At 51.5% G+C, this 10,754-nt stretch overlaps 2 protein-coding genes and 1 non-coding gene across 3 annotated transcripts; 2 read left to right on the top strand and 1 right to left on the bottom strand.

The window, feature by feature from the left end:
• Nucleotides 1-19: 19 nt before the first annotated feature.
• Nucleotides 20-4,071, top strand: LOC116444948 (protein-L-isoaspartate(D-aspartate) O-methyltransferase-like). Its single transcript, XM_032110763.1, has 9 exons — nt 20-84; nt 204-338; nt 1,109-1,213; nt 1,552-1,583; nt 2,027-2,131; nt 2,367-2,487; nt 2,611-2,696; nt 2,845-3,014; nt 3,286-4,071. The coding sequence occupies exons 2-9, from the start codon at nt 224-226 to the stop codon at nt 3,296-3,298; spliced, it is 747 nt and encodes a 248-aa protein (XP_031966654.1). The 5' UTR covers nt 20-84; nt 204-223; the 3' UTR covers nt 3,299-4,071.
• Nucleotides 4,072-4,247: 176 nt separating this feature from the next.
• On the top strand, nt 4,248-9,156 carry RPUSD2 (RNA pseudouridine synthase domain containing 2). Its single transcript, XM_032110759.1, has 3 exons — nt 4,248-4,682; nt 5,159-5,455; nt 6,426-9,156. Exons 1-3 carry the CDS (start codon nt 4,290-4,292, stop codon nt 7,236-7,238), a joined length of 1,503 nt encoding a protein of 500 aa, XP_031966650.1. The 5' UTR covers nt 4,248-4,289; the 3' UTR covers nt 7,239-9,156.
• Nucleotides 9,157-10,529: 1,373 nt separating this feature from the next.
• Nucleotides 10,530-10,611, bottom strand: TRNAS-GCU. The gene has a single exon. It is a non-coding gene; the product is annotated as a tRNA-Ser (tRNA).
• Nucleotides 10,612-10,754: the final 143 nt, after the last annotated feature.

Genomic DNA, 10,754 nt, shown 5'->3' with positions numbered 1-10,754 from the left:
GCCCATTGGTCCGCAGAGTGGGGGGCGCTGAGGCCGCCGCGCCGCCATGTTGGCCCAGGGCGGAAGTTGTGGTGGGCGGCGCAGGCGAGTGCGGTGTGACATCCTTGGGCCTCTGTCACGTTTCCCATGGTTTAGTGAGGGCGGGATGTGTTTCAGCGGGACACGGGGAGCTCTGGCGTGGCTCTGAACCCGTCTCTCCGCAGGCCGCTGCCGTGTCCGTGGGATGAGCCAGCTGCCGCCCGGCGCCGTGCTGGCACTCATGGGGCTGCTCTTCGCCAGGACCATGGCCTGGACGTCCAGCGGGAAAACGCACGCGGAGCTGGTCAACAACCTCTACAGTGAGTCCCGGCAGCATCCGCTGGAATGTCAGTGTACGGATATTTAATGTCTGTGTATGGATATTTAGTCTCACGCCGTGTGACACTGCTCACTCTGAAGGGCTGGGGTTAATATTCCTTAATTTTGGCATTTGCCCCAGCCTGAACTCGTTCTATTTATAGTTGGAAACAAGGTGTTATGCCAGAAGGGGCAGGAAAGCCTTTCCACACCTTCCTTCCCTGCCTCTGGAAGTGTGTGACGCCTTTTAAAGTGCTGCAGCTCGGTGTTCTGAGCACGGGGGTGCAGCCGAGTGTCCCGGACGTCCATGCTGTGCCTCCAGCACTGCCCGGGGGCTGGAATGGTCCCCGGTGCTCCTGGACAGCGGGCTGGAACACACGTAAAAGTAGCCGTAAAATTCCTGCAGAAAGGTGTGAAGGGATGTGGGATGTCTCTGCAGTCATGGCCCATGAGTTCACTGCTGAAACCTGAACCGGAGTCTCCGCTTCCCGGCGTGAAACTCGACTCCGTTTCACTCCCGTTACACTCAGCAGTGTCAGAAGTGTTGTGGATGCAGGTGGTCACGCCCTGGAGATGGGCTGGTGGCTGGGCCCCTAGCGGGAATGGGAAAGGATATCCTTCAGTCAGTGTTGTGTTTGCTGTGTCTCTCAGATCCTTCATTAATTCCCCCAGATCCATAAACTCCCTGAAGTGTGCATCCCCTTTCAAATCTCTTCTTGCTGGAGTGCTGAGGATTTCAGTCCTGCCTGTCTCTCTTTTCCTTCTTTCCCAGAAAAAGGGATCATTAAGTCCCAGCGAGTCTTCGATGTGCTGTTGGCTACGGACAGAGGTCACTACATCAAGTATTTCCCATACATGGATTCTCCTCAATCCATTGGTGAGTCACTTTTGGCAAAGCATCTGCTGTCAGCAGGGCACAAGGTGCCTTGGCAGGTGCTCCATGGTCTACTTGTGGAATTCCTATCCCTGGAAGTGTCCAAGCCCAGGCTGGATGGACCTTGAAGCAACCTGTTTTAAGGGAAGGTGTCCCCGCCCATGGCAGGGGCTGGGACTACATGAGCTTTAAGGTCCCTTCCAACCCAAATCATCCTGGGATTCTGTGAGAGGAGACAAGTGTTTTCCTATTTTTAGGGGAAAGTGGGAGAGAATTAGGAACTGTTCCCACTGGGAATTTTATTCCTTATCAAATAACTTGTGCCACCCGTTTCCTTTTAGGCTACAAGGCTACGATCAGTGCCCCGCACATGGTAAGGTGAAAACTCCTCACTTCCAACAGAAATGGAGGGAATTGTTTATTTCTCTTTTGATATTTAATTTTTCTTCAAGTAGAAAAGTGAAATATCCCACGGACATGATTATCCTGCTTGTTTCTGTAGGGATTTTTCTTTTTAAGAGGAGTTTCCCCTATAATCTTTCAGTTGCTTTAAAAGTGTGCTTAGACGGGAATTCCATGTTGTCCTTTTTTTTTTGCATGAGACCTTTTTTCCTTCTGTTTCACATCTAATTACTGAGCCTCTGCCTAAATGATGTTCTGCAAAAGATCTTCCAGGTCTGACACTTAAGTTTTGCTCTGGAAGTGTCAGGCACAAGGCCAGGTGTGCTGTGATTAAATCAGAGAACAAGGGAAAGTGTTGGGAGAGGAGACTAACCCAGGATGTTTCTCATCTCCTTGTCCTGGCTGTCCCTGCAGCACGCCCACGCGCTGGAGCTGCTCAAGGATCAGCTGGTGGAAGGTGCCAAGGCACTGGATGTGGGATCTGGGAGCGGATACCTCACCGCATGCTTCGCCAGGATGGTGAGCTCACGGCACTCTATTCCCAGCCCAGAAAGCACATCCCTTCATTAGCTGATGTAACTGGGACTACTCAGCCTTAAAACCAAGGAAGGGGCACAGTGCTTGCACCTTCTCTTCAGAACCTCTGCTCTGGAGTTTCTTCCTGGAAATACCCCAATTCCCACTAAAACCTGCCCTGTCAAACATGTCTCTTGCATACAGGAGGCATCAGGTGTTTGACTGATGTTCTTTCCAGATTGGCCCGACGGGAAAAGCTGTGGGTGTGGAGCACATCAAGGAGCTGGTGCACGAATCCATCCGGAACGTCCAAGAGGATGATCCGACGCTGCTCAGCTCCGGCCGTGTGAAGCTTGTGGGTGAGCTCCCTGCAGTGCCGGGGTTTCTCCCTTGGCTCTGCTCCTCAAAGTCCTTCCAGTTTGTGTTGATGCTCCGAGTTGTTAAGACAACCAAGGTCTTTCCTGCATGTTTTCCCTCTGTAGTTGGAGACGGCAGGCAGGGATACCCTGAGGAAGCTCCTTACGATGCCATCCATGTGGGAGCAGCCGCAGCCACCGTCCCCAAGGAGGTAAGAGTGGCCGTGCTGGGTGTCCCTAGAGAAAATGCGGGAACCACTGGAAGCCTATTTCCTGTCATGACCTTCACAGTGTGGCTTATTCCCGTTGTGTGTGGGGGGTTTCTTTGCCTCTGCTGACCGGGATTTCTCCGTGCTGCAGCTGCTGAAGGAGCTGAAGCCGGGCGGGCGGCTGATCGTGCCCGTGGGGCCCGAGGGAGCGAACCAGGTGCTGATGCAGTACGACAAGACCAGCGACGGGCACATCATCGAGACCCAGCTCATGGGCGTCATCTACGTCCCTCTCACAGACAAGGAAAAGCAGTGGCCTCGGTAAAATCTGCTCTTCCCTGAGGAACACTCCTTCCTCTCCCTCTGAGCTTGCCCTCCTTGGCTTTGCTGACCGAGTCCTGGATCCCTGGCAGATGCTGTTTGTGGAAAAAAGAGGAGAGAACAGCTTGGCAAAGCAGGGGGTGTTTTCTGTTGGATAGGGCCTGCAGACTTCTATTTTCTCTTTCTCTGGAGCCTGTGTGTGTTTTTAAATTCCACATGATGCTGGCACAGAACTGAGGGAGTAGTAACTGTTGGTTTTCCTTTGCCTCAGGGATGACCTCTGACACATGGATGGATATCTCTAAAGGCACCTCTGAAAGCTCATGAGTGAGACTTAGGCCTGTAGATGGTCAGTATGGTTTTGCTTTTTAATGGAAATTTCGTCAATGGATAAAGGGAAGTTCTGCTTCAGAGGAGCTCATTCCAGAGGGATGGAGAACAGGGGCAGGACCAGGGGAGTCTCTTGGAGGCTGTGGCAGCTTCCAGAGAGCAGATCCAGACAACTCCAGCTATCCTCTCTGATAAACTCTAGGTAACATCAGTTCACAGAGAATTCTGAAAGCAGACAGGAATACTTAAAGCTTCACTAAAACCACTTTAATATCAACTACTCTGCTTAATGCTTGGCAAAAATAAGTCACAATTAGTGTCTCGGAGCAGCAGTGTACCCTGATTTGTCAATGGTTTTAAATATGGGAGCGTGTTCTCTTCCTGCCTGCACCGACTAATTTAATAATGGCCAGCAACACTGGATTTTGAGGTTATGAAAAATGCTTGTTTCTTGGAGTTGTTTTTTTCCTGTTTGGCGTTTTGGAAAATGCGCATTTCTTTTCCCTCTTTGGGGCTATGAAAAACGCGCTTTACTTGTTTTTTTTGATTTGGGTTACAAAAAAATGCTCACGTTTTGGCTTTTCCCTGACGTGTCCCTCCCGCAGGCGGTGGCTGAGGAGGCTCACGAGGGGCAGGCGGGCTGCGGTGATGCTCGAGGGTCATTTGTGGAGCAGTTCTGAGGGGGGAGCTGCTCGGAGGTAAATAAATAAAGGCATTCTCGCTCCTCCATCGCCTCCCTCTGCTCCCGCGCCCTCACGACACGGCGCCGGGGGAGGCGGGCGCGGGGCGGGGACGCCGGGGGCGTGGCCTGGCGAGGCCGGGCTCGCTGATTGGCCGCGCTGCCCGGCGCAGCGCCGTGCGTCACGGCGTGCGGCGCGCGGTGTGGCCGGTGTGGGTGCGCGCGGTGTGGCCGGGGTCCGGCCGCCGCTGCGGCCGCGCGGGGACATGGCCGAGCCGGGACCCGGCCCCAGCCGAGCCCGGGAGGAGGAGCCGGGCCCCGCCGGCAAGGAGGAGGAGGCGCCGGCCCCCAAGAAACGGCGGCTGGCGGGCGGCGAGCGTTACGTGCCGCCGCCGCGGAAGCTGAACACCGGCGTGAGCTTCGGAGCCGAGCACTTCGCCGAGACCTCGTACTACTTCGAGGGCGGCCTGCGCAAGGTGCGCCCTTACTACTTCGACTTCCGCACCTACTGCAAAGGGCGCTGGGTGGGCCGCAGCCTCCTGCACGTCTTCGGCACCGAATTCCGAGCGCAGCCCCTCGCCTATTACCGCGCCGCCGCCCGCGCCGGCCGCCTGCGCCTCAACGAGGAGCCCGTGCGCGACCTGGACATCGTGCTCAAGGTGGGCGGACCCCGGGGTGGGCGCTCCGGTGGGGATCGTGGTGTGGTGGCGAAGCCCGGAGTGCCCCGAGCCGTCAGCACCACCCCGTGAGCTCCGTGGTCACATAACACAGGGTCAAGGGCTGGACTCGATAATTCTGATGGGTTCCTTCCAACTCGACATATTCTGCGAACCCTGTGGAGAGACTGAAGGGGAAATCGGGGTTCCCGGGGAATCGCTGCCCCACTGGATTCGGGAATGTGTGGATCCTACAGCCCCACACATGGCCCACGGCTTCGTGTTTGGACCCTGGGAATGGGAATGTGCTACGGCCAGGTTACCGGATTTGCACGGTGACACACACAGTTATCGTAGATCCAGGGTTCCTGGAGAAAGAGCCTTTAATTCTTCTCCCACAGTATCAAGTCCCCGTTGTTTGTGGCCGAGTGGGTGGCTGCACAAGCTAGACTCAGGCTAATTGTCCGTATCCCTTGCAGAACAACGACTTCCTCAGGAACACGGTGCATCGGCACGAGCCGCCGGTCACTGCGCAGCCCATCCGCATTCTGGCAGAGGATGAGGAGGTGGTGGTGGTGGACAAACCCTCGTCCCTGCCTGTCCACCCCTGCGGCAGGTTCCGGCACAACACGGTCATCTTCATCCTGGGCAAGGAGCACGGCCTGCGGGAGCTGCACACCCTGCACCGCCTGGACCGCATGACCTCGGGCGTGCTCATGTTCGCCAAGACCGCGGCCGTGTCCAAGCGCATCGACGAGCAGGTCCGGCAGAGGCAGGTGAGGGCTTGGAGCCGCTGCTGCTGTGCTCTCCTGGAGCTGGTGTGCTCCAAAGTCAGCCAGGTTTGGGCTCTAGGTGAGCTCAAGTTCCCCAGACGGCTCATGGTTGTGTTGCTGTTCTTATCTGTTGGTGCTTCTCGTCCTTCATAGGCTAAAGGCAGAGTAAAAATTGAGTTTGGTAATACTCGATTGGAAGGGAGCTCCTAAGATTTTAATTGAATTCGGTAATACTAGATTGATAATATTAGATTGAAAACCCTAAAAATTTAACTGGTTTTGCTGATACCAGATTGGAAGGGATCTTCTGAAAATTTAGTTCAATGTGGTAGTTAAATTTAAGTTGGTTATATTGGACTGAAAGGGATCTCCTACAAATTTAATTGGATTTGGTAATATTAAATTGAAAAGGGTCTCCTAAAACTTTAATTGATTTTGGTAATTTTAGGTTGAAAGGGGTCTCCTAAAAATTTAAATTATTTTGGTGATACTGGGTTGGAGGGGATCTTCTTCCCCAAGGGATTGTCCCAAGGGACTGTGCAAACTTACTGGGATCATGCAAACCAGTGGGAGAGCAGATTTATTTTTGAGTTGACACATTGAGTGGATCAATCGTCCAATACTTTTGCGATTTTGAAATTCCCATTTTTCCAGAGTCTCTTGATCCAAACAAAACTTTTTCCAGGATTGGCTTCAGGGCTGTAAACCAAAGGCTGCAGAGAGATGGCTCCTGAATTTAATACAAGGAAAATAGGCCAGGCCTTTCTGTTCTTGATTTCCCAATTAGCTGGGGAAAATGTGAGGGGAAATTTGGCTTTAAGTAGCTGATTTAGTTTTTTTTCCCCTTTTCTGTTGTAATAAAATGCCACCATCGGATGTATTTTATTGAGGGGAGAGGGAGGAGGAGCAAGGCTGGAGCTTGGGTGTGTTTTCCACTGTGTTTCCTGAGCCTTTCTCTTGTGTCTCCTGGCAGCTGGAGAAGGAATATGTCTGCCGAGTGGTGGGGGAGTTCCCAGAACACGAGGTGGTCTGCGAAGAGCCCATCCTGGTGGTTTCCTACAAGGTCGGTGTTTGTCGTGTGGATCCCAAGGGGAAGCCCTGCCAAACCCTCTTCCAGAGGCTCAGCTACAACGGCAGCACCAGCGTGGTGAGGTGTCTGCCACGCACGGGCCGCACGCACCAGATCCGCGTCCACCTGCAGTTCCTGGGGCACCCCATTGTCAACGATCCCATCTACAACATGGAGGCGTGGGGCCCGGACAGGGGCAAGGGTGGGAAGATCGGGAAGACGGATGAGGAGCTCCTGAAGGCACTGGTGGAGGAGCATCGTTCCAAACAGAGCCTGGAGGTCTTAGGTATTGGGGAGGAGGACTTGAACTCCAGTGGTGAAAGTAAAGACTCTGGGAATTCAGGTGACTGCACAAAGTCTGCAGAGGCTGATCCTATAAATGGGAATTCTTGCCCTGGTGAGGATGAAAAGAATCCCAAGAGGCTTGTGAAGGATCCTGAGAGGAATGATGTAGCAGCTTGTCCGCTGAACTTTGATATCAACCTGGAAATGCTTGATAAAGACAAAGAGCTCGGTTTGTGTGGGAATCAGGATGGACAAACAGGGGAGAAGGGTTGGGAAGAGAAGGACCCTTTGTGTGTGGAGTGCAGGACGAGCAGGCGGGACCCTTCTCCCAAGGAGCTGGTGATGTTCCTGCACGCCCTGCGCTACAAAGGAGCCGACTTTGAGTACTGCTCCAGCATGCCCGAGTGGGCCACGGAGGACTGGGAGGAATGAGCAGGATACCCAGCACCTGTGGATGCTGCTGGCCGGGAGAGCAGCGTGCAAAGACCAAAGATTGACTTTTCATTGTGGTTGAGGTGAACAAAGTGTGCCTTGAGCTGGGGTGGGAGGGATCAGTGGGGCTGGAGAACTATCCCAGCTTCCCACAGGTGCTGCGAAAGATGAGCAGGGAAACGAGGCTAAAACAGGAGTTTTATGTTGCCCATCGGTGAACTGACGCTTGAAGGCAACAAGGACCGAACTCTGCTCGGCATGGGCAGCTTTGCCTTCACCTCAAAGGACTCAGGATCAGTTATCCACATGGATAATGAAGTGCGTGCACTAAAAGTCAAAAATTGATTTTTCTTCCAGCCTGCTGTGTTCCTGTGTCTTACAGTAAGAGCTCCTGGATGTCATGTCATAAAAAACCCTATTTTTACAGTATTTTATTGTCAGATTGATTTCAAAATTCCGAGATTATCCCTGAGAACGCTGCGAGGTAAAACCAGAACACTGTAATCTGTTTTGTGCCTGCTGTTTGTCAGCAAGATCCACTTGCCTTTGAAATTACAAATATTCATTCAAATAATTACTTAAGTTAGTAGTTCTGGGTGCAGATACTGGGCAGTTTTGGAGGTGCTAGTCCCCGGATTTTGTCTTGAAGAGATTTTTTAATATCACTTCAATGTGACAATCATCTTTCAAAAAAAACAAAAGCTGTTTTATGGAGCAGAAGACTTTTTAAAAAATAATTTTATATCAGTATATTTCCAGAACGGTAAGTGTCACCATAGTTCTTATTTTCACCAGCATTTACACAGTCAATTCTTGGCTTCTGGGAGGGTTTTTATATCAGTTTTGGAGATCTCAGGTTGGCCAGCCCACAGGAATTAGTACCTTCCTTCTAAAATCACTTGATGATGTCACCAGGGTCAGGACATGGCTACCAAACCACAATAAACCAGTGTTTGCTTCCAGTAGCTCAGAGGAGCCCAGTGATGTCTTTCTGTGCTGGGTCATCCAGCTGATGTTGAATATTTCCATAAAAATTCACTCCAATTTGAGCTTTGCTCTTCTACATCCTGCCAAATGTTTCATGATTCTAATTTAATTCCAGATATTTAGAAAGATGATGCTAAAAATCAGCGTTATACCATTTTTTGCTGCATTGGAATACACCTTTCATGGAAATAAATGGAACCTGGGGACCTTCAGTGGATAAAAAAAGGGTGGCTGGAGCTGTTACTGGATTTGGATGCAGGGGAAAGGGGGTAGATTTAGGGGTGGCAGTTAGATTAGACTTTGAGGTATCCCAGGTTATGTTGGGAGGTTTTTTGGTAAGAAATTTCTGTTACAAAAAAAGCCTCTGGCAGTGATTTTCCTGACTGAGATTGGGCTAGAGGGCCTGATGAGGAACTGGAGCTCAGCACTACTTTTTCCCCTTTTCCTGGAATAGTGGCTGCAGTTGGCAACTTCTAATTTCCTGGTTAAGAAACTCCTGGGCTTCTGTTTCCAAAATTCTTTGAACACTGAAAATTTAGGGTTTATTTCACAAGGATCCTACCTCTAATTGCATTTTAATTTATTTTATTTTATTTAAAGTCAAAATAGTGTCTGATGTTTTATTAGCTGGAAAAACATTGCTCTTGGAGGTTCCCCGTGATAAATTCCCATCTGAGGCTGGGTCAGGTAAATACTAGGTCCTTGTTGTAGGCGTAAAGCTTTCCATACAATGTGTAGGTCCTGGAAGAATTCCTTTCTTTAGTATGCCTTTACTTGGATACGCCTTGGCAGTGCTGGGTTGGGGTTTGGACTTGATCTTGAAGGTCTTTTCCATCCTAGATGATTCTATAATTCTGTCTTTATCAGGAGAACGTGTATCTCACTGTGCTAAAGCACTTTTCCATACAAATAAACCCTCCTGGCAAACTTCCCCATGGCTCGGCCTCTCCCTGTGCAGGACTGACTGGAATTAGCCCCTAAACACTCACGTTCCACACAGTAACACTCGTCCAGTTGTGTTTTAACTGGTCCATTGGGGTTGGGAGCCTTTTGTGAGGCTGCAGCGTTGTGATCTGGCCACTTTCTGCCCAGGATGTGCTATTATCTAATTTCCAGAAGGATTTAAGTGTGCTTAAAACCATGGCAGCGTGTGCAAGAGGGGCTCAGGGCTGTCACAGCAGAGGTGTGAGATGTCCCTTCCCCTGGAAGCTCTGTGTTTCATAACTTCTACTTCCAGGCCTCTAATTCCAGACTTTTTTTGGAGTGAGCCCTCTATGACTTAGGCAGAGAGGAAAAGTTTTCCTGTATCTTGTCAATACACTCATTTATGCTTTTTAAATTGCCATAACTTGGTGGAAGACAAAGCCAAGTGCAGTAATTACTTATCCAAAGAGAACCTTGATGTCATTTTCAGTGAGGGGCTGGGACTTTAAAGCCCATCCAGTCCCACCCCCCTGGCATGGGCAGGGACATCTTCTGCTATCCCAGCTTGCTCCAAGCCCCATCCATCCTGGCCTTGAACACTGCCAGGGATCCAGGGGCAGCCACAGCTTCTCTGGGCAACCTGTGCCAGGGCCTCAGCACCTTCACAGGGAAGAATTTCTTCCCAATATCCCGTCTCAATCTCCCCTTTTCCAGTTTGGAACCATTCCCCCTTGACCAAAGTCCAGCTCTCTTGGAGCCTCTTTAGGCACTGGGAGGGGCTCCAAGGGCTCCCTGGAGCCTTCTCTTTTCCAGACTGAACAATCCCGGCTGTTTGAGCCTTTCCTCATAGGAGAGATCTTCCATCCCTCTAATTTTTACTCAAAGCTTTCATGAAGGACCTGGCCAGCCCTAATAGGACGTTTTGTTGGGGTTACAGAGGAGGTTGAGATTAAAAGGGGTTAATTCCCAGTGTTGTTGCAGCTGGAAGCTCCACAGCAGAGCTGGGTTCTGAGGAAAGGAGGTAAATCAGGCTATGACATGGAGAAGCACCACAGGAAGCTGGATACTGGGTGAGACCCCTCAATCCCTCGGGACACTCTGTCCTGGCTGTGACCCTTAAATTCCTTGGGACACTATCCTGGGTGACCCCTAGATCCCTCATGACACTCCCTCCTGGGTGCAACCCCTAGAACCTTTGCGACACTCTATCCTGTCTTGTGACCCTGAATCACTCAGGACACTGTCTGTCCCGGGCGCCACCTCCGTTTTTCCTTCTCCGCATAAGGGCCGAAGGGAGAAGCGGGAGGGAGAGGTCCCCCTTGGAAGTGTGAAGCCAAAAAAAAATACATATTTTAAGTGCTCGGGAAAAGTTTTGCTTCCCGACGAGGATGGGATTCGAACCCACGCGTGCAGAGCACAATGGATTAGCAGTCCATCGCCTTAACCACTCGGCCACCTCGTCACAGCGACTTCTTTCTCGCCGGTCCTATAAGGAAGGGTGGCCATCGCCCCTGTAATCTCCTCCCGCCCGCCGCTCCCGTGCGCGGCGGCGCCGGTTACGCGGCCCTGCACGGGCACAGTGCGGAGCGAAGCCACCGTACCAGG

The sequence above is a fragment of the Corvus moneduloides genome, chromosome 6 (genome assembly GCF_009650955.1).
Source record: "Corvus moneduloides isolate bCorMon1 chromosome 6, bCorMon1.pri, whole genome shotgun sequence".
Lineage (NCBI taxonomy): Eukaryota > Metazoa > Chordata > Aves > Passeriformes > Corvidae > Corvus > Corvus moneduloides.
This window is presented reverse-complemented; position numbering and strand designations above follow the sequence as displayed.

Excerpts from the sequence above, each read along its gene's own strand:
- LOC116444948 (XM_032110763.1), top strand. The coding sequence starts at position 224 with ATGAGCCAGCTGCCGCCCGGCGCCGTGCTGGCACTCATGGGGCTGCTC. Across the intron at positions 1,214-1,551 it reads GGATTCTCCTCAATCCATTG|GCTACAAGGCTACGATCAGT; the intron begins GTGAGTCACTTT and ends GTTTCCTTTTAG. Across the intron at positions 1,584-2,026 it reads CGATCAGTGCCCCGCACATG|CACGCCCACGCGCTGGAGCT; the intron begins GTAAGGTGAAAA and ends CTGTCCCTGCAG.
- RPUSD2 (XM_032110759.1), top strand. The coding sequence starts at position 4,290 with ATGGCCGAGCCGGGACCCGGCCCCAGCCGAGCCCGGGAGGAGGAGCCG. Across the intron at positions 4,683-5,158 it reads ACCTGGACATCGTGCTCAAG|AACAACGACTTCCTCAGGAA; the intron begins GTGGGCGGACCC and ends TATCCCTTGCAG. Across the intron at positions 5,456-6,425 it reads AGCAGGTCCGGCAGAGGCAG|CTGGAGAAGGAATATGTCTG; the intron begins GTGAGGGCTTGG and ends GTCTCCTGGCAG.